The 22,554-nt window shown below is 59.2% G+C and overlaps 1 protein-coding gene across 5 annotated transcripts in view; it reads right to left on the bottom strand.

Annotated features, from left to right (window-relative positions):
- Window positions 1–283: 283 nt before the first annotated feature.
- The window catches only part of FBXL18 (F-box and leucine rich repeat protein 18), a 39,246-nt gene continuing 16,975 nt past the window's right edge, over window positions 284–22,554 (bottom strand). For 3 of the 5 annotated variants that reach the window (XM_082643484.1, XM_082643486.1, XM_082643488.1), the window contains 2 exons: window positions 20,625–20,843; window positions 284–5,281 (listed from right to left, as the gene is read on the bottom strand). In XM_082643484.1, coding sequence (XP_082499610.1) covers window positions 5,125–5,281; window positions 20,625–20,843 — 376 coding nt within the window. In that variant the 3' untranslated portion in view covers window positions 284–5,124. The remainder of the gene's footprint in view (window positions 5,282–20,624; window positions 20,844–22,554) is intronic. The other 2 variants (XR_014295984.1, XM_082643485.1) reach the window with 2 other exon arrangements.

Raw genomic sequence — 22,554 nt, 5'->3', positions numbered from 1 at the left:
CAAGTCCAGGTCGCCACTCCTCCCCAGACGCCTGCCCTGGGCATCCCCGCCTCAACTGCCACCTTCCATCCCCCTCTGGCTGCGGGCAGAGCCCCTGCCTAGAACCCAGGTCTGGTGGAGGAAGTATCTGCCTAAAACTGATGCTGCAAACAAGCCAGTCACCACAGGACAAATGCTGCTACGGTTCCACCTATATGAGGTCCCTAGGAGAGTCAGGTTCATAGAGACAGAAAGTAGAAGGGTGGGTGCCAGGGGCTGGGGGCGGGGGAGGGGAGTGGTTAGTGCGGCAGAGTTTCAGTTTGGGAAGACGGAAACGTTCCGGAGATGACGGTGGTGATCGCTACACGACAATGAGAGTCTATTTAATGCCACTGAACTGTACACATAAAAACGGTTAAGACGGTAAATTTTATGTTACGTACTTTTTACCACAATTGAAAACTACAAATATGTGTATTAAATAAAAATGAAACGGACCCAGTCCCCACGGGCCCCAGATAACGGCTGTGCCGCCTCTGCCTCTGCCAGCCTCACGGAGCCCTTGGGCAGGGAGCAGCCTCGGGCCACACCAGTGTCCCTGCCCCGCTGCCCGCCAGCCCCATCCTGGCCTCGCCCCTCCTCACAGCAGTCGCCTCCTGGTGCCCCGCGTCGGGTCTCACGTCTCCATCCAGGGACCCCCAAGCGGCCAGGCGCAGACTGTCCTCAACACCTGAACAGCAGCGGGTGACCGGAGCGCCACCGCCTAAGCTCACCCTCCAGGGCTGCAGAGCGGGTCGCAGAGGAAAGGTCAGGGCGCGCCCCTGCTGGAAGGACCACACAGGTTTTCTAAATCAAGTCCACTTTATTTGAAACTTTTCACATGCCACAAATTTACATGAAAATACCCATTCAAAATGTAGCTGGAACGCGAAGTTCAGGAGTGGCCTCAACGGAGGACAAGGAGGTCGGTCATCAAAAGGCAGGTGACGTGTATGCGGCCGTGTAGCACCTGGTCACGCACATGCCGTGACAAACCCTGGCAACTCACCTCACCCCTCTTACCATTGGTAACGTGCTGAGCAAGATTGTCCAGTCAGAGGGGCAGGCAGATGGGCGATGGTCAGAGGGCAGTGGTCCCGGGGCTGAGCGCCGCTGGTGGCTGCAGGGTGCCACGTGCCCACGGCCACACGTGCAAAAGCACCCTCACCTCTCGTACCCCCCGCCAGCGCAGTGGGCACAGCGGGGAGGCCTCTGGGGCTGGCCGGCTTGGAGTCTGGTGCAGTGGGTGCCCTGACCCTGTGACCTCAATGCAAAACCTCACACTTCATTGGCTTTTGAAAGAGCTTTAGAAAGTCGTTTAGACAATGTTGGTTGGCCTGTGTCGGACCCACAGTTTGTTTGAATTCCTGTGGGTGTCTGTTCATCACGCCCAGTGGAACCCTGCGCCCTAGATGCAGACAAGACCGGCGACCGTCCCTGAGCCCCTCAGCGCAACCCCGCCCCTATCCTGTCCGGGGGGGAGGGGGACTGGGGCTGAGGCCACAAGGACCACAGGTGTCAGCGTCCACGTCCCCCTCACCTCGGGTTTTGGGACTGAAGCCGTGGGAACCTGCTGCCACGGCCGCGCTGCATCTTCCTCACCCACGAACTTCTCTTACTGCTTCTCACAAGGTCTCAGCAATTTTCAAATCCTAAAGGAACAAACAGTGAGAACGAGAGGAAGCAGGAGGCTGCCGGCTGCCCCGGTGCCACTCAGAGGAGGACGCAAGGGTGGGCCCATCAGGGCAGGTCCCTTTCCTGCCAGGCGGGGCCGGGTGGGGGAGAGGGGGGCCTGAGACCCGCCGCCTTCCTGGCCGTGCACCCAGGGAGGCCACTGACGCAGTAAGGCTGCGACTGCTGGCTTCAGATCCCCTGGAGAACTTTCCCAGCCCTGGCCCCTGGCAAGCTTCTGCCCCCTGGGCTGAGCGGCCTGCAGCTCTGGATCCTGGCGCAGGGGGTTAAGGGAGTGTCACCCTCAGCACCCAGCCCTGCAGACCTGACCAAGGAGGGGCGGCGGCATCCCAGGCCTCAGTGGAGAGGCCCTCAGGGGCTTTGCAGAGGAGGGACCCTCGGACCTGTCTCCTTGGGTCCTCGGACGGGCAGCTGACAGGTGGGGATGAAATCCGTCCCCTTGTTGTATGAGAGTGAAGTGCCCTTAATCCAGCCCCCTCAGCTCGGAAATAAAAATACTCGCACGTGACAAAGAGAAAAGCCACCGACAGCAGGGAAGGGGGCCTGCGGGTCTCTACTCTCCTCAGGCTCAAGAAGCCTCCCTAGGGGAGCACCTTCAGGCCCGGCCAGCTAGGCTGCCTGATGCTGCGGCGGCAAAGCCACAGCCCTGGGAGCAGGCAGGGCCGAGGGGTCTAGGGGTGAGGAGGGGCCACAGGCAGGGGGGCGGCCTCAGGAGGCCGGGGGTTTCTCTTTTTAACAGAGAGATCTCCCTGATCCCCTCCTCCCTCATTCCCACCTCCCCCAGTGTCTGCCTCACGCACACAGCATGCACACCAGGAACAAGAGCCCGTCCACAGCAGACTACCTCACACGTGTAGGCGCACAGACGTCCATGCACGCACCATGCACACGCACACACGTACACACACACGCAGGCGCCAGTGCTGACCAGGCCCCTCTCAGCAGGCAGCATATGGTCCGTCGCTTAACAGCCCAGTTCTGCCAATTGGGGACCATTAGGGTGGGTTCTTTTCCCAGCATAAAATGCTGCAGAATATAAATTGCAATTAACACCGGTGCCAAAATAGCACTTAGCGGGAATGAGCGCGTTATTAACATCTGGTGAAGCCTGTCTTGGGTGGAGAAGCCGCGGAAATTCTTGCTCTAAGGAAAGGATGGTTGAGGGGACACTACAAATACAAGGCCTCCTGTTTGGGGGCTGCTTTCCAAGTCAGCGCGTGCCCCAGCCTCCGTGAACGGCCCCTCCCAGCCCTGTTTGCTGGCATAAATGACGCTGCTTGCTCACGAGGACAGGCCATCCGGGCCAGAGCACGAAAACCATGGCAGCCTGTGGACAAATTCTTAGTGGAACAATCATCCTCTGGCCTGAGCCCGGGCTGCTCTGGACGAAAGGAAATGTGCACCCAGGGCCCCAGGGGTCCCGGGGTCGGCCAGACCACCTGCCCCCACCCTGGGCTGCGTCCCCCTGCCGGTCGGGTTGTAGCTGGCCACGCTCTTGCTGTGAGGGCGGCAAGCAGTCGGTCCCCACGTCACCTTCCTGATCGCCCTCCCGGTGGTCTCAAGGCGCAACTGAAAGACATGCCCAGAAATGGGGTGGGGGACTCCCACCACCTCTCAGACCCTCATCTACAGCGTGTGGCCCTAACGAGGGCCTTGGCCCTGTCTCTCCAGGGCCCAGGGCAGCCTAGCCTGCGGCCTGCATGGCCAGAGGAGCGGGCCCGGTTGTGACTCTCAGGCCAGGTCAGGACTGTGGAGGCGAGGGCTGCTGGTCTGGTGGGGGTCCCATCTGGGGGCAGCCGGCAGACAGGGCCCTCTGGGCAGGAGGCAAAGAGCCGCCAGCGGAAGCTGGGGAGGGAGGAGGGCACCCCATGCTCCAGAGAGGAGACAACTGCACCCTCGGCGAGAAAACCACAGCGCAGGGGGGGAGCCCCAGCTCCACCCAGTGCTGCGGGAGGTGAGAGCAGGGCCGGGGCCGCGGGGACGGGGGGAGGCCGCCAGGCAGACTGCTCTTAGGAAGAACTGACCGGAGCACTCGGGGGCCTGTGTGCGTCCCGAGACCCTGGCCCTCCGAGCACTTCCACCATCGGAAGGCCTCCTGGACCCCCTCGGCCTGGCAGGGCGGGGGCTGCTGAACTGTCTGCCCCTTGAGAACCCAGGGAAAGGCAGGCGAACACAGGCCCGGGGTCCAGGTACCGGGCCCTGCAACAGGCAAACTACAGGACACGCTACACGACACGGGGGCGACCATCACACGGAACAGAGTGGGAAGCGGGTTGCGCTGGGGGCCACAGAGCGGACGGCAGCCGAGACGGGCCGCAGCGGTGAGGAGGGCCTGGGGAACCTGCACCCCCAGCCCAGAGGGAGAGGGAGGCTGGGGCGAGATGGGCCCAGCCCCTGGGGTCCTGGGGAGGCAGCCTCTGCGGAGACCCAGGTGCCCCCGGCCGGAAGCTGCCCCGACGCCGCCCAGCCTTCCCTGGAATTCTCCAGGACCGTCACCGGGAGCGTTGGGGCAAGACGCTGGGTGGAGGGAACCCAACCAGGGTCCCTCAGAAGACCCCCAGCCGCAGGGATGACGGCTCTGGGAGTAGTCTCGCAGCTGACAAGGCAGAAGCACGGGGCGGTACGTGGCGGGAGGCCCAGGACGCTGGGAGGACAACCCTCGTTTGGGGAATAGCTGCGTTGCATTTTTTTAAAGTGCTAAATAGAGCTATCTGAAACGGGGTAATGTGATCACTCCTCCGGCCCCACACATCCCTTCTGGGTTTTAATATTTCAAGGTTTTCTAATGAAGCAGGTCTATCCGTGTTGCCCCAGAAACACAGACCTTCACAGGGACCTGCAGCTTCCCTGCCCAGCAACCCGCTCCTGGCCCGAACCTGTCTGCTGTCATGTGGCTGGACGCAGACCAGAGGTGGAACTGGGTTAAGTGCAAGGAGGGGCGAGCCCCAAGTCTGCCACAGCACCTGCAAGCTCCTCCCTGCCTCGGGCTCACAGCCGCCCCCCCACAGAGCCCGAGGCAGGCGGCCAGGAGCACAGGGCCTCTCCTGGGGGCTGGGGGGCAGCCGTGGGGTCATGTGGCGCTCCGGGGATCTGGCCCCCAAGGAGTCAGCGCCCTGGCGACGTGTGTCTCAGCCCAAGACCACGCCGGCCAGGCCCGCAGGTCGCCCGACAGCCGGCCCCGCCGCCGCTGCCTCACGCATCTCAGCCAGAGCGTCACTGAACACAGACTCCTCACAAGAGGAGGCCCCTAAGGGCTGGGGAGGGGGCTTCCTTCCTCCGGTGACCCACCGGGCATCCGGGGTCCTTGGGCAGGGGAGCAGCCGCGGCGGCCGTGGCACAGGCCGGAAGCCACACACCCGTCCGGGGCAGTCCTGCTTCCTCGGCCACGGAGACGCAGCGGCCACGGGCGGCGTGTCACCACCACAGGTTTGGCGGCTCCTCGGCCACTCTGCTCTTAAATAAGGTGACCTCGTCCAGGTGCACCATGGGGACGTCGCGGATGACATCGGTCAGACCCTCGTGGAGCAGGGGGAAGATGACGACATTCAGCGCGGGCCGCTCGGCCTGGAAACTGAACCAGAGGCAGCGGTTAGCGGGGCCGCGGAGTGGGGGCAGGGGCGGCTGACGCAGGAACGCGCCTCCGGGGCCCTCACGCTGAGGCTCCAGGGAGCAGGCGCGGGGGCAGCCCATCGGGGCGGCGGGGGTCCCTGAAGGGCAACACCTGGGGGCTGCAGAAGCAGCGTCTGCGGACACTGGAGGCCCCACAGCCAGTACACCCGCAGGGGAGTGGAGAGAGGGGACAGGCGGCCAAACCCGCGTGCCCACAGGCCACCCTTGAGGGACATGAACGCCCAAGTCAGGTGAGGCGGCCACTCTGCCAGAAGACCAAAGCAAGGCGGCTGTCGGCAGCCACGAGCCTTTGTCTGAACACATGACAATTAACTGTCAGACAACCCTCCCACCTTCCACCCACGGGCGACAGGCTCCACTCCGTGGAGTGCATGACAATATCCACGGAGCATCTGCCAGGCCAGGCACCGCGCTGGAGCTGGCCCAGTGGCCAGCCAGTGAGGTGACCCTCTCCCTTCCCACCTGGAACCCGAGGTGACTCTGGTCATGGGAGAAACTTCCATCCCGTGGGGCTCGAAGGGCAAGAGGCAGAAAGGTGCCCACACAATTTGCCAAAGCTAAAGCCAGGTCCCAAGTCCCGCGCCTGCTTCAGGGAACAAGGAAACCGCAGTCCCAGCCTCCCCCTGCCCCCGGCCCCCCAGCAACACTGAGCTGGATTTGCTGGATTTACGACATATGTAAAACGAACGCCAGAAAGGCACTCATAAAACTTCATGTTTTGGCAATAAAAATGCCGAGGAAATACCTCCCGGTTCTGTGCGCCGCGTCCTGCCCCCAGCAGCAGTGTCTGTGACCGTGAACCGGCAAGTCCTCACCTGCAAACCCGCTGTGCGATCTACTCTGCTTGAAACAAAATATCCTCAGGTGTGGGATGTGCGTGCAAGGCTCCTGCCTGCCTGCCATCCTGAGGCTCTTAACGAGCTGCTGTCAAGATGCTGAAGGGGGATTAATTTCTCACCGAAAGCCAGGAATGCGGCAGCGTGCTGTCCCTTTCCCGCCGCCCTGACCGCCAAGGCGCACACAGGGTGGAGGGGCCACCCCAGAATCAAACCGACTTCCCTCTCAAGGCTTTCTCCACGGTCGGCACCCGGGTCAGCTCCAACCTGGGCAGGGCTGGGGGGCCTCGCCCGCACCCGCCTCTCTGGAAAGCCCCTCCCCGGCCCGAGGAGCCTGTGTGCTCCCCCAGCTGGAGCCTCACTGTCCCCACCCAGAGTGAAGCCTGGAGTCGGTGACAAGACAGTGGACAAGGGACAAAGGCAGAGAGAGCGATCACTCCCTTCCAAGTGCAGAGCTGCGGCTCCCCCGGGCGGAAGGAGGCAAGTTCTTGGCTGGGGCTCACGTGCGGGCCGAGAGCTCCGCGGGTTCTGCTGGGTCACCTGCACACGTGTTCTAATGTTCATTTGTGCGATTCAAATATAGTTTGAGATTTAGGTAAATAGACGCAATGAAATAAAATAAAACTCCTTCCAGCTACCCACGTTCAGAACTAGCCTGATGACCGACAGCAGGGCAGGCCACCTCCTGGGACCACTCCCCTGACTGGGGCTAATCACATCACTAAAGACCCAAGGCTGCAGCCTCTGGCCTGGAGTCACGAGGACAAAGCCAGGCCTGCAAGATCCGTGGGTTCACCTTCAGGCACAGGCGTGCGTGCCCTCCTGGCGCACTCCCCCCTCCCTGGGCACCCTCCCATACACGCACTCCCCAGGCCCAGCTCTGCACTCGCTGCCCCCGGGCAGCAGAGAAGGCAGAGCCATGCCCCTGCAACCATGCTAGCCTGGATCCCATCTGGGGGCGACAGAGGCAAGGTTTACGGAGCCCACACGCTAAGCCCGCGACAGGGGCCGCTCACTCGCTCTGAAACCTGCAGAGTGAGTTGCAGACGCCACCGTGGAGACGCCCCTCCCTGAAGGGTCTGAGGGTGACTCAGGGCTTTCAAAAAAACACAGAGGTTCAGGAAAGTTCAACCATACTTACTCTCTGCCATTTATAACAGCCGGAAGGGAGATACCACACTGAAGAAAACTTTCTACCTGAGGCTGTCAAAAACACACCAGGGGATTTAAAATGGGGCCTTCGGCTATCTGAAAAACCAGCTGCCCAAAATACCTTCCTTCTCTTTTCTGAGCCTCCAGGAAGCAGGCAAGATCTTGCTTGTTTTAAAACCATTGTTTTGGGCTTCCCTGGTGGTGCAGCGGTTAAGAATCCGCCAGCCAATGCAGGGGACACAGATTCAAGCCCTGGCCCGGGAAGATCCCACATGCCGCAGAGCAACTAAGCCAGTGCGCCACAGCTACTGAGCCTGCGCTCTAGAGCCCGTGAGTCACAACTACTGAAGCCCACGCACCACAACTACAGAAGCCCATGTGCCTAGAGCCCGTGCTCTGCAACAAGAGAAGCCACCGCAATGAGCAGCCCGCGCGCAGCAACGAAGACCCTACACAGTTATAAATCAATCAATCAATTAATTTAAAAATTTTTTAAAAAGCACTGTTTTGTTTAGAGAGAAAATACTATAAAGAAAGCGCAAAGGAGAGCACAGGGGCCTCCCACCGCACCCCACCGCCCAGCGGCTCTAGCAGCCCCTCCCCCGTAACGCGCACACTCTCCTGCTGTGCTGAGCATATTCTTTCTAGACACGTCTCAAAATATCGACAACCTGAGTCAGGTGTGGTGAATTTCCTTCCAGTCCTCAGGGTGTGTCCACTCCACCCCCAAAGCAACAAAACACCCAGCGACCACCTCCTCCCATGGTCCCGCCCGGCCAGCAGGGCGCCACACCTGCCTGGCCACTTCCCTAGGGGACGCAACTCAGGGAGCCCTTTAACTATCATATGGATAAACATCATTTAATACAGCATGATCACAACTGTGCTTTGAGGTGTTTCTTCAGAATCAGTTCCAGAAATAGGGTCACTGGGTCAAAATGCATGAAGACTTTTACACTTGGAAAGGCAGGCCTACAAAGGACCTGGGCAGCCCTTCAGGGCCACAGCGAGCAGCCGGCTGAGCCACCTGCCCCAACGGGCCCCTGCTGCGGAGCTACCAGAGGGAAGGGGGAGGGGGAGGGACCGCCCGCCGCACGCCTGCCTGGGACCGGCGTGGAGAAGCAGAGAACTGGCCTGGCCAGGAGGGCTGGGCTCCAACTCGCCACAGACGCAGGCAGACGGCACGGCAGCCGCAGCCCCCAGGACCTCAGGCCCGGCCACTGCATGGAAGACACGGAAAGGGGTGTCCTGCACAGTCACCACGCTGGCAGCAGCTCTGAACCCGACGCCCCCCGAGTGCGTGAAGGGGGCCCCAGTCTCTGCACCTGGTCCTGCAGGTGCCGCAGAGCTGGAAGGGCTTTGGGAGGGGCCGGCTGGGGACACAGCCTGGAAGCAGCACTGGCTCAATCATCTAAGATCTGAACACCTGCTGGGTTTGTTTCTTTGCCTGAGAAATTAGAAAAAAAATTAAAAGTTGACAGCCTCTTCCTCTGCAAATAAAGGTCTTATAGAAAAGCCAAAGTCAGAAGATATTTTATAAAAGCCACTCACACTATAACAACTATCTTCAAGAAGCACAGAGGTGGGCGGTGGCCAAGAATAAAACATCCATCAAAGGTTCACAGAACTCAGATGATGCTCTGGGCAGGCGTGTGGGGTGCGCCCTTCTCAGCTCCCCACCAAACTTGCTGGGACCCACAGGGCACCTCGGAGCAGCCTGGAATCTGCCCTTGCGCAGAGGAAGGAGGCGGGAGAGACCCTCGGTGTCAGCTGTCATGGTCCGACGCGGCCCCCAGGTCCCATGTGGGACAGGATTGTAAACCCACGGGCCTGACCCCTGGAGCCCCTGGAGCCGGTAACTCCAGTGCGAGGCTCTGTCACCAGAAAGGCCTGAAGGACAAAGGCCAGGACAAAACAGAATACAGAGGAGCAGGTTTGGGACGTCCCCAGGGCTCCCCCCACCACCACCAAAGACGCTGTCAGGGCCTCTCCCCAGGAACATAGATTTCTCATATCCTTCCAGAAACACTTTATGCACATGTCAGCAGAAAAACAGATTACGCCCCTGCTTTTGTTTGAGACACACTTTGAAAGATTCCCTTTGGTGACTCCAAGTGCTTCCTCGTTCTTTTATCAGCTGCATTTCATTCCATCAACTGGAGGCATCATAATTTATTTCCCAGTCTCCTACCGATGGACACTTGGGTTGTTTTCAATCTTTTGATAAATCGAACAGCACCGCCATAAAGAGCTCTATGCAAACCCCATGGATAAGCCTGTCCGTGGAACCGAAGCCTAAAGGCGGGAGCTTAGTTGGGTCAGGGGTGTGCGTTCCGATCCACAGAGGTGGCCCACCTACCTTGGGCCACGGGCTGGTCTCCTCCCTCTACTAACACCAGCAGGCTTTGCCTGAGGGGGTGGAAAACATTATACCGAAGTGCACCCCGGGCAATGAAGCCCCATGGGACCAGCACCCAGCACCAGACACAGCAGCCACGCCCCAGAAGCCCTGGGCCCCCAGGGCAGTCACCTCCTCGACCCCTACCAGAGCGGACCACTGCCTGCTTTTGAACTATCCAGAAACAGAGCTGTTCTCGCTGAAATTTACTTCCTGTTTTTCTCACGGGGGAGGCTGGGTGCTTTCTCTTAGTTAAGAATCATCTGCATCCCCTGTCCTGTGCCCTCAGACCCCTGCCTGGTTTGAACGGTGCTACTGGTCCTGTCCTCACTGCTGGGCAGGCAGGAGGCCAGAACAATCCGACCTCTGGCAGGGACAGGACCTGCAGATCATTCTCCTAGTTTGTCATTTTCTGTAAATGATTTTTAAAAACATGCAAAGATATTCAACTTCATTCACAAAAAATATGAGTTGAAAACCACAGTAAGTGTCAACAGACAAAAGGACAAACAAAATAAATATGACCTATCCATACACTGGAATCTCACTCGGCCTTAAAAGGAATTCTTTTTTTTTGCGGTACGCGGGCCTCTCACTGTTGTGGCCTCTCCTGTTGCGGAGCACAGGCTCTGGACGCGCAGGCTCAGCGGCCATGGCTCACGGGCCCAGCCACTCCGCAGCATGTGGGATCCTCCCGGACCGGGGCACGAACCCATGTCCCCTGCATCGGCAGGCGGACTCCCAACCACTGCGCCACAAGGGAAGCCCAAGGAAGGGAATTCTGACACGTGCTACAACATGAATGAACCTCGAGGATATTACGCTAAGTGGAATAAAGCAGACATCAATGGACAAATACTGTAGGATTCTGCTTCTGTGAGGTACCTACAGGGGTCAAGGTCATAGACAGAGAGCAGAACAGTGCTTAGCAGGAGTTGGGGGAAAGGGGAGAAGGGGGGTGTTGTTTAACGCATATGGAGTTGCTGTTTGGGACGATAAAAAGGTTTTGGGTACAGACTGTGGTGACAGGTACACCACGGCACTAATGCCACTGAACTGTACACTTACAAATGGCTAAGGTGGTAACTAGTATGTTATAGGTGTTTTAGCACAATAAAAAATTTAAAAGGAAGGAACAGAATCTGCCTTCAGAGAAATGGAGAGATGCCCAGCACTCAGAACTACCCTGGTGACCTGGCACCGCACGTCGCCCGCCCTCACCTCCCACGGGGCTGATGCTGCCAGCTGGGGACTCATGCCAGTCTTCCGCAGCCCAAGGCCAGGAACACCAGGCATCACTGTCCCCAGATCTTCGCTGGAATCAATCCTCCAAGAGACCCCTAAGAAAAGGGAGGTGTGTGAACCACGGCAGAGACAGGACGACAGAACAGAGCTGCGTTTCTCGTCCCAGAAAAGACAGCCACCCTACGTCGTCCTCGAGGGAGGGACCCTCAGGAGTGCGAAGCACGGCCTGGCGACCAGTAGGTCCCCAGGGACGTTCCGTGCTGTTGCAGCGTGAACAGCAGCCGGAGCCCGGAGCCTGACCGCAGACCGAAGCCTCGGGCCCGGCCACGGTGATTCCGGCCCCAGAGACCTCACCTGGAAAATGAGGGGCTCCAGTGACGACGGAAGAATTCCTGTTCTAGAGAACTACTCGGTGGTGGGAAGAGGCCGCATGGCCGGCAGCAGGCACAGCCACCGCCCTCATCCCCCGCTCGGTGGCCTGGGCAGCCCTGGCCACAGGAGATTCTAAGCAGTGAACATCTTCCACACTGATCAGTCACCGGGGCTGCAGACGCACCCCTGACGTGCCCCGCTGGCTGCTGCACTGGGGCCCATGGCGCGCGGCCGGAGCCCTGCCAGCTCCCAGACCAGCCTCTTGGGTGCCCACCGCAAATGGAGCCAGAACTCGCCGGCCAGCGAGCTCTGCATCAAGGCCAAGGATTCCCCCAGTTGAGCCTGCAGCAGCGAAACCCTGCTGGCCTGTTATTTTTCGTGACACTCCCAGATCACCATTCCAGGTAGGAAGGACAAACGGACCCCAGAGACCCGTCCCACGTGGCAGTGAGCTGAGGATCCAAGATGGGGTCCCACTGCCCCTTTAACGCAATTACGGTGGCGGAACAGCACGCTAACTCTGTATTTTAGAATCCACTTTCCATTCTGAAGCTCGCAGTGTGCCCCAGACTTAAACAATGTATCTGTAAACTTCCCTGGTTCTACACTCGCGTACAGATCACAAACACAGAGGGGCGGGAAGCGCTGCATCTGGGCGGGAGGCCCTGGAGCCCAGGCGCCCACCAGCACGGCTGCCTGTGTCTGCTCAGGTCGGGGCCGCTGCCTCTTGGCCTCGTGGGCCCATGTTCCTCGCAGTCCAGGGGGACGGGAGGAATTTCCACATGGGCTCCAGAGACGTGACCCCGTCCAGTGGGATGCTGGGCCTAGGGGGACGGAGGACCTAGCCCACTCCTGCCCCAGGGTTGGGGTCCTCCGAATGCTCCTGAGAAAGGGGGCTGCGGCCCGTCAACACGTGTGGCCTGGAGCGGACGAGACCCCCGAGGGTGCGGCCCGGGAAGGCCCCGCCTTGTGGGAAAGTGCTCAGCCGCCTCAGAACCAGCGCGTCCTCACCCCGGATGGCTCGGCTCAGACAGGGACACGTCAGGGTGAGAGCCTTTTCCGCCCCACCGTCCTGCTTCCTCGAAGTAAGCGCCTCTGCCCCTCGGACCGGGCACTGTGGGTTATTACAGGAGGTGGCAGAGGGTGGCAGAACGGCCACACTGGCCTCCAACACCTGCTGGGCCATTTATCCTCGGGACGGGACGACCAGGACGCCCCCAAACCTCACAGTGCTGGGCTGCCTCTTTTGTCAAGGGGGGAGAAGGCACCGCCACCAGGCGATCGTAGGGGACCCCGAGCAACGCCACCAAGGCGGGCATACACAGTCGGCAGCGAGCCACCACCAGGAGACAGCGGCGCCAGGAAGCAGGGACAATGGCTGCTGGTTTACAGACAGGACACTGGGCTCAGAGAGGGAGGTGATGAGGTCAAAGTCACACAGCAATGAGGCCAGGAGGTGAGCACGTCATGGGATCTGAGGGTGCGGGGGGGGGGGTCTGACCTCAGCGGGACACCACGTGTCACCCCGCGTACTAACAAAAGAGAAGCAAGTGAGGACACCACCCTCACCCAGGCCAGAGTTCACGAGGCCTCGAAGGGAACTTTCAGGAATGTGAGAGTCAAAGGAAATCGAGAAAGCTCTGAAATCCCTGGGAAGGGCGCCCCACCCGCTGCATGTCTGGGAGAAAGTGGACAGCAGAGGCGTGGCTGGGTGCACAGCACGGAGACGCCCAGGGCACCCCCGCGACGGGCCACAGGGCCCCTCGGTGGGTCAGGTGGTACTGACTTGGCCAGGAAGGGCGACTCAGGGTTTCTAGGAGAGACAGGAAGTGAAACAGACAGAGAAGCTGGCTCTGCTCACTGGGCAGGGTGTCCCCGAGGCCAGGTGGTCCGGGGAGCCCAATGAGAATCCAGTGAACTCAGGGTGTTCCCAGGGCAGGAGCAGGGAGGGAGGCCGGCAGGAGAGCTGCTCCCCGGAGCAGCCACAAGGCGTCGCTGCTCTCAGCGGCACTGGCCCAAACGAAGTCCAGCCTGGCGCTGGGGCCACCAGAAGGGCCCAAGGTGAGGGAAGATGCAAAAGAAAGCCGCTCCAAAACCTTGCAGAGGCTGCCTGCCACCAGACATCCGAGAAAGGCCCAGAGGCTTACGTTTCAAACTTGAAAGAGCAAAGTCAAGCTCCAGAAGATAAAAGAAGAGAACGACTGCTGATCAGGACGCCGCTGTACACACAGCACTCCCACGTGGGCCTGCGGTGAACTCACCTCACAAGGGAGGAAACCGAGGCAGCCCATCCGAGGCCACCGCCACCTGAGAGGTCCTGGCGGTGCAGGGACCCAGAGCTGCAGGTCTCGGTGCCAAACCCACAGAGGGCATGACGACAAGAAGAAACAAGTGCTGACGACCACTGGCTGAGACGTATCTCCACGTGGGGCAGGCATGGGAACCGGAACGAGTGCTGACCGGGGAGAGGCAACACCTTCCTAGGGACAGGACTGCAGACACAGCACCAGCCCCGCTGGCTGAGTCACAGGAAACAGGGGGGCCCCTCAATGTCACACAGGTGAGCGGGCAGGCGCCTCAATAATCCTCTGAGCTTGAGGCAGGGAAAAGGGTGAGAAGAAAGAAACGCATCAGAAAAAGGGGCTTCCCTGGTAGCGCAGTGGTTAAGAATCCACCTGCCGGGCTTCCCTGGTGGTCCAGTGGTTGAGAGTCCACCTGCCAATGCAGGGGATGCAGGTTTGTGCCCCGGTCCAGGAAGATCCCACATGCCACGGAGTGGCTGGGCCCGTGAGCCATGGCCGCTGAGCCTGCGTGTCCGGAGCCTGTGCTCTGCAACTGGAGAGGCCACAGCAGTGAGAGGCCCGCGTACCGCAAAAAAAAAAAAAAAAAAAAAAAAAAATCCGCCTGCCAATGCAGGGGACACGGGTTCGAGCCCCAGTCCAGGAAGATCCCACATGCCGTGAAGCAGCTAAGCTCGTGCACCACAGCTACTGAGCCTGCGCTCTAGAGCCCGCGAGCCACAACTACTGAAGTCCACATGCCTAGAGCCCGTGCTCCACAACAAGAGAAGCCACTGCAATGAGAAGCCCACGCACCGCAACGAAGAACAGCCCCCGCTCGCCGCAACTAGAGAAAGCCCGTGTGCAGCAACAAAGATCCAATGTAGCCAAAAATAAATGAATAAATAAATTTATTTTTTTAGAAAAGAAAGAAAAAGTGACAACTCCAGCCTCTCCTTTTCATGTGCCCTGGGGGTGGAATGCGGGCCTGCTGTGAAGCACCGGAAGCGCCAGGCAGGCCAGTTACCGTGAGCCACGGCACCACCTGCTGGGTGCCTCGCAGAAAAGCAGCTGGGACCCCACTGCGCCGCAGCAAAGGCCTGAAGGGGACACAAACGCTGTCCTTCCAGCGCTGGGGTCCTGCTGCACCATCACCGGCCTCTCAGAGCCTCACTTTCCCCACCTGAATGCTGGGGCTTCGGGCGTGTAGCTCAAAGGGCTTTTGGAGGTGGGAACAACACAGACAGTACACAGTACCGGCACCAAGGGAGCGCTGGTGAAGAGGCACTAACGTGGCCCCTGGCATCCAGGACAGGGCCCAGAGCAGGAGCTGGAAGAATGTTGGCTGGAGGAGCCCACATAGGGGGCCGTGCTCCAACATGCACAGGGCTCCCAGCACCTCAGCCAGCACCAGGCGCTCAGCGGGTCCCCGCCACGGCCCAGGCCTGTGCCAGGGCTGGGACACAGGGGACAGAGGGGCTGGCACAGCTTCCGCCCAGGAAGTCCACTTAACCAATGCCAGCCTCAGGCCTGGTCTCGAATACCGTGCACCGAGGACCCAGAAGGAAAAAAGAGCTGCACGCTGGCCCTCAAAAAACTCAGTATCTGGGCTTCCCTGGTGGCGCAGTGGTTGGGAGTCCGCCTGCCGATGCAGGGGACACGGGTTCGTGCCCCGGTCCGGGAGGATCCCACATGCCGCGGAGTGGCTGGCCCCGTGAGCCATGGCTGCTGAGCCTGCGCGTCCGGAGCCTGTGCTCCGCAGCGGGAGAGGCCACAACAGTGAGAGGCCCGCATACCGCAAAAAATACAACAAAAACTCATTATCTAAAGGGAGATGCAAAGAACGCAATAATTTTGGGGGGAGAGTGCTACGCGCCCTCAGAAAGGGGCAGGTGTGTGCTGTCTGAGAGGCCAGAGGAGGGAGCTCCCAGCCCAGCGAGAGGCTGCACTTGCGTGGGCCCCGAAGACAGGCCCCAAGGACAGGAGCAAGCTGCAGGCAGGAAGAGGCTGGCAGACAGGGACCTCGTGAGCAGAACCAAGAGTGAGCACAAGACTCCCAGGGCAGGGACCCCCACCTAGTGCCAAGTCCGATCAACTGGCCTGGAGCCCTGTGTTGATATGGATTCTGAGGATCAGAAGGATAGAGCAGCCTCATCAGCCAACAACGCCCGAGAGGGATGCTCCCACCCTCTCCATCACAAGCACAACTCTTCTGAACTGCCTGGTGACCTTGGATGTCCTCCACTTTGGAGAAGGCTCCTGTGTGTACACACAGTGGGAAAACCAGCAATGCCCAAAGCTGGTCCCCCCACTGCATGAAGTCACCCCTCAAGGCCGAGAAGTGACCGAATCCTACACGGGTCTCGGAGCCCCCGGGGCAGAACTCATCCACCAGGGAGGTGTCAGCTCCCAGGAGAGGTGCCCCCGTGAATGTGACCTGCGGCAGGTTTGCAAGGGTGAAGAGGGTCAGTGTTCCTCCCGGCTGCTTCGAGGGCGGAGGCAGGCAGAGCAACCATGACGTCACGATCGCCACACCCGAGAAAAGCAGGCTCCCGCTCCTCACACACCCATCGCCAGCCCAGTGGGCAGAGAGCAGGAGGGAGAGGGCGTTGGGTGGAGCGGCCACACCACCTGCCCGGCACCCTGTTTTCCAAACAGCTACCATCTGCCCCAGAGTCCACGTGCCTGGGCGCCGTAGAGCCTGTATCCCATTTAGCCCACCAGCTAAATTTAGCATCAGCTCCATCGCAGAAAACGGGGACACTGAGGGGTGGATACACGACGGTGAGCGGTGAGCGGGCCCCTTCCCCAGGTTCCCCAGCTGGGAAAACCCAGGCCGAAGTGAAGGAAAGTCAAGAGTACACAGTGAGCTGTGTCGGCCAGACCAGAATCACCACAATGTCCTGTAATGGATACCAAACGGCATAAAAAATAACTATGTGCAGCTTTATTTAATGACACAAAAGACACCCATGACGCAGTGTTAACTCAAAAAAATTAGAGCACAAAGCCATACGATAACTCCAGCCTGGATCTGCTGGCCATGCTGGCTGGTGGAGCCAAGGGGAACTTGCACTTGAAAATAGCTTGAGGCGTAGTCTAAATTTTTCTTTTAATATTTAGTTAGTTAATTAGTTAGTTAGTTGCGGCATGCGAACTCCTAGTTGCAGCATGTGGGATCCAGCTCCCCGACCAGGGATCGAACCCAGGCCACCTACACTGGGAGCGCGGAGTCTCAGCCACTGGACCACCAGGGAAGTCCCTGAACTTTTAGAGATATTATAAACACCAGGGAGGGGAAAACCTTAGCTAGGATTCCTCCTGGGACACTCAACAGGAAACCACAAGGACAGGGGACCACCACGAGGACTGTCCGGCAGGGTGGCCGGAGCCCTGTGACTCCGGAGACCCCCTGGCGATGGCACTTCTGTAATTCTGTGACCAGCTGGGCCTCCTCGTGGTCATGTCCCGCCACCCGAGGGACACACAAAGCTGGGAAAGGAAAGCTGCAACGCTCTAGGCCGTGCCTCAACGAGGCGGCCACCCTCAGCGCTCCGCCAGGGGCACTGCTGACATGGGCGGATTTCTGCTCCAGAGGCTCTAAGCGCTTCACGCCCCTAACGACCTGCTCAGGTCACATCCCCCCCAGGAAGTGCCTGCACTCCAATCCTGGGCACTTATCTAAGTTCTAGCTGGACCAACCATCAAACTCCAGGACCCACTAGGGGAAGCCGGGGCCCGGTGTGCGGGGAGCAGCAGGTGCAAGGTCACACGCCTTCCGCAAAGGCCCCTGACAGAGGGCAAAGGGCGGGGAGCGCTGCCCCAGAAGGAGGGAAAATTGCTTTAAACCCTCTGCCTTTTAATCCCCACAACCACTCGAGCAACTGCTGCCCCTAAATGCAAACAAAGCGCGGAGACACAGGAAACTCAGAGTTAAATCTGCCTCCGTTCACAGAAACAAAGTGGAATAAAGGCCCCATTGTGAACGTGCTCAACGCCACTGAACTGCACTCCTTGAAACGTCTAAAATAATAAACTTTAGATGATGTGTATTAAAAGGTCTTTAAAAAATACCATCACCTCTTATTAAAAAAAGACCTTGGCATCTCAAAGGACGTCAGCAGAGCTGGCCAGCGGGCACACGGCCATCAGCCCTCACGATGGTTGACTCCAGATGAGTCATCTGAGGTCAACCTGAGACAGAGGTAAGTGACCTGATGTCAGGGAACTGAAGTCAATTATTCTGAGACTTAAGTTCCACCCCCTCCCCGACTTCTCCAGTGTGAGTTGGAAGGCTCAGAAATCCCAGGGTCTCTGCACTTGACAGTAGCGGCCCTCACACAAGCCGCCTTGGACCAGGAGCACTTCCAGAGCACTGCAGAGGCACACAGGTGAGAGAAGTCATAGAATATGGAGCAGCCCGCCCGAGTGGACCCTGCGGACACCACCTCCCTTAACTGCTTCCCTACAAACCTCAGGCAAAGCCAAGTCACCACCTCCTGCTGGACAGACAGTAAATACTCACTTGACCAAAGGTATCTGGCCACTTGCTCAGTTAACACCCAGCGGGACCTGCGTTTGCAGGAAGTCTTTGAACCTCTGCACACGCAGCAGTCAAGTTCGCGTCTGGCAGTCGGCGGGGAGATTCCCCATAGCCACCACTCAAAGCCCACGGAGCTGTATTTTGCACACAAACCAAGAGGCTTTGCTACCTCGGTTCTCAGACCAAGGTACAGGACAAGGGGCAGATTTAAGAGGAAGCTTAGGGTGTAAGGGGGCCAGTGCGGGATGTCATTAAACCCCCAGCCGTAACCTGAATCAACCGTGAACACAGTGGGCAGGGAAAGCCGGGAGGACAGAAGCAGCCTCAGGACTCGAGGCCGGGGGCCCAGGACAGGCGCCAGCACAGGTGGCCGTAGCACAGGCTCGCTGGTCCCAAGTCCTCCACCCCCTCCCGAAAGGAACCCCACAGTAGAGTCCCCAAGGGATGTGAAGAGATGATCACAAACGAGGAGACGATACTGGGCAATTAGCACATCAAACGATGCTCCTTGGAAACAGACGCGACGCAAGCTCACACGGCAGGACACGCTCACCCAGTAGCCCCGGGAGAGTCTGGCAGTGTCTCGCATGGGCAAGGACGTGGGCCAAGAACTCTCACACCCACAGGGAAGCCGGGCTTAGGAGAACCGTCCTGGAGAGCAAGCAACTGGGCAATCTCCCGAACACACCCCGCGATGCCGCTTCTAGGGGCCTGCGCAGCTGCACCCAGGAAAGCCCGCACGAGGATATTCACTAGAGAGCAGAGAAACACTGCAAACAACCAGGATCTCCCTCAAAAGAATAGACACACAGCGTGACAAATCCGCTTGGGGGGCTGCCACACACAGCATTTAGCAGGAACACGCTAGCTCCATGGGAGCCACACATGGCAGATCTCAAAACAACGCTGGGTGGACAACACGGGCTGCACACCCAGATGCAACATTACACATTCAGGGGCGCTGGGAACACAGGGAAACAAAACACTGTGCTTCTCATGGACACTTGGATGGATTTCTAAAATTTAAAAAGTAAACTCATACCGGAGGTTCAGGGAGCCAAAGTGGCTTTATTTTAATCAATATATGATGATCCTTTATTTCTATCTTTTAAGTCTCTCAAATGTCAAAAGCAATACAGAAAAAGCCAGACGCAAAGGACAAACGCTATATGGTTATACTTATAGGAGGTCCCTGGAGTAGAGATAGGAACTAGAAGGGGTGGGCGCCAGGGGCTGGGGGAGGGGGAGGGGGGTTAGTGTTTAATGGGGACAGAGTTTCAGTCCGGAATATGGTGAAAACACTTAAAATGGAAAAAAACAAAACAGTTAAAATGGTAAATTTTGTTATGCGTACATTACCGAATTTTTTTTTAATGCAGAGCTGTAAAAAGAATGAGCAAGAGCTGGATGAACTGAGAATGAGCGATTTCCAAGATATATTATTAAGTGAAAAAGCAAATTGAGTATAAGAAAGAAAGGGATCGGGAAAACATTTGTGTACCTGCTAATCCTAGGAAGGGTAACTGAGAACCGGGAACACTTGTCTCTGGGTACGGGGCCGGGGGCGGGGGGGGACAATGCAGGGGGGTGGGAACAGGAGGAGGCTGAGGGGCGGCCCTCACACAGAGCTCTGACCCTCTGACTTCAGTAAGGCTTCGAACACCAGAAAAACAAGGCAGCAAGCCACGCAGGACGTGGGGTGAACACGAAGTGGAGTCCGAGGCAGTGGGAGCGAGGGACATGGCCAGGCTGAGGGAGACGGGAAGAGGCCGGCCCCAGGTCACTCGAAGACGGTGTGTGATGGGGCGACCTGGGTGCCACCCCCCAGGAGCAGTGCAGCTGCCCCACGCGCACACCGGGGGGGACGGGACAAATCAGCAAACACAGCTCAGGGAATGGAGAGCCAGGCCGTGTGCTGCTGAAGGGACAGGCTTTGAGGAAAGAAGGAGGCAAAGTGTGATGCGCCCTGTGACGCAGGGTTGGAATCAGAGGCGCAGGATGAACGCGCTGTTTTCAACAGAAACGCGCACACCTGGCCAGTGCCCTCCAAGTGTCAAGGTCACGAAAGCCAGGGCAAGGCTGCGCCTGTCACAGCCTAGAAGGCCGAGGAGACCAGGCATGGAGAGGGCTCTGAAGCGAGTCCTGCACAGAACAAGGACGAGGCGGGGAAACGGGCGGGATGCCGAGGGCCGCAGGTGATGGGCGGCACCACACGCATTCCCGCCTCTGATGACTGTGCCAGGGGACACGCGGGGGCTGGCTGGTGAAGAGCGTCCTGTCACGCTCGAGGGAGAGGGGGCTCCCACTACGCAGAAAGCTGAGCCCGGGGCAGAGAGAAGGCCGGGGGAGGGGGTTCACTCCATCACCGCCCAGCACTTTCTACCTCCGAGAAACAACCTCTGGGCCCCCGGGGAAGCCGAGGGAGGAAGGGTGCCCGAGCCCGCGCGAGGCACACTCACCTGCGGAGGAGGGACTGTTGCAGGCTCCGGCACGTGCTGAGCGACTCACCGGTGAACAGGTGGCACACGACCACGTGCAGGCAGCGCGCCATGAAGGCCAGCACGGCCTCGGGCTGCAGGGTGCCACTGCGGGACACCAGGCACAGGCGCTGCAACGCGGAGCACTGGCTCAGCGCCTGGAAGAACTGGGCGTTGGCGCTGAAGTAGGGCTGCTCCAGCCTGCAGGAAGAGAGGACGCACGGCGTGAGATCGCGGACGTGGACGCACGCCGAGCGGGGCTCCTGGTCCAGGGCCCAGACCGGCTGTCCCCAGGCCCATCCACACCACAGCCCCCAGGGGCGCCGGGTGAGGACTCAGACCCCTGGGGTCCCCCTTGGTGATCCTGATCTGGGAGGAGACCCTGCAGGCCCGATGCAACCAGGTGCCCACAGACCCAGCCAAGTTGCTTCGTTCGCTGCTCTGACTGTTTGGTGCACCTACAGACCCAGAAGAGCACGTGGCAATTGAATCGTGTCCCCCAAAAGATCTTTGCATTCCTAACCCTTGGTACCTGCACGCGTGGCCTTATTTGGAAGCAGGGTCTTTGCAGACTGAGTTAAGATGAAGTCACATGGGACTGGGGTGGGTCCAATGACCGGTTCCTTAGACGCCTTGTGACGGCACAGCAACACAGGAACACGCAGGGAGCTCGGGGCTGGAGTGACCCGTCCACAAGCCAAGGAACACCTCGCACTGCCAGCGGCCGCCGGAAGCTAGGGGACAGGCCTGGAACAGGCCCCCACCCAGAGCTTCCAGAAGGAACCATCCTGCCGACACCTTGACCGGGGACTTCTGACCTCTTAACTATGAGAGGGTGACTCTCTGTTGTTTTAAGCCACCCGGTCGGTGGTCATTTGTCAGGGCAGCCCCAGGACACTAGCACAGAAGCCAGGGAGAGGGAGCTGGAGCATGAACAGAGCACGGAGATCGTTTCGTGGTAAATCACACAGAAAGACCAAGACGGCCCCATGGACAGAGGTCAAAGTGGATCTTGTTTACCCAAAATCTTCCCACAAGAACACCTATTAACCAGGGTTATCCCTGGGTATCAGCACCAGACTCAGGAACCGTCCTTATTTTACAGCACTCAGCGGCACCTCAGTCCTTCTCAGACACGTACGGGCCTCACTCAACGCTTTTAAAACTGTTCTGACTGCTGCGCGGAGTCCTGGTCACCCGGCCAGAGCCGCTTCAAGGCTGGCGGCACGAGCAGGAGAGGCCAGGCAGAGATGTCCACCCAAAGCAGGCAGAAGGCACACAGGCACCGCCGCGGGCGGGAGAAGGGCTTCGCGGGTGATGGAGAGCTGGGCACGTGTGTGGGAAACTGCAGTTCGGGGGCTACGTCTGAACCCGAGGGCTGAAAAGGAGGACGCTTTAAAGGGTGGCCACTGGGCACCTGGCAAGGCTCTCTCTCAAGGAGCCACGAAGGCCTCTGATGGACATCGTGCCAGCCACGTGGGGCCTCAGCCCTCCGAGCAAGCCAGCCAGCCCGGGAGGACAGTACTCTGCCAGGCTGCGCCTGAGCTGTGGGAACAGTGCCTCAGGCCGGGGTGACGCTGTCCCCTGAGGCCGGCCACCGCCAAGGCCCAGGCACTGCACAAATCACTCCCTGCACAAACACGGCGTCTTGCCCGGGACCGTGGGTCTCTCTGAAGTTCTAGCAAGCTCCTAAAACTCTGGGGGGAACGCGGGTCTCTCTGGGGTATGATTCTGAAAAGCCTCACATTCTCTCCCCGTCGAGGGTTCCAGGTGCAGCAGGAAGGAAGCCCCCGGGCAGGGCCGCTCAGGCACAAACACAAGGGAAAGGGCTCCCCAAGAGCTGCAGTGGTCAGCGATGCCTCACCCGCTGGACGCCACTGAATGAATTTCATCCCTAAAGAAACCGGGAAGA

The sequence above is a fragment of the Mesoplodon mirus genome, assembly GCF_964341445.2.
Source record: "Mesoplodon mirus genome assembly, chromosome: 15".
Classification (NCBI taxonomy): Eukaryota; Metazoa; Chordata; class Mammalia; order Artiodactyla; family Ziphiidae; genus Mesoplodon; species Mesoplodon mirus.
Note: the sequence above shows the minus strand (reverse complement) of the source record. Positions and strands in the feature narration are given on the sequence as shown.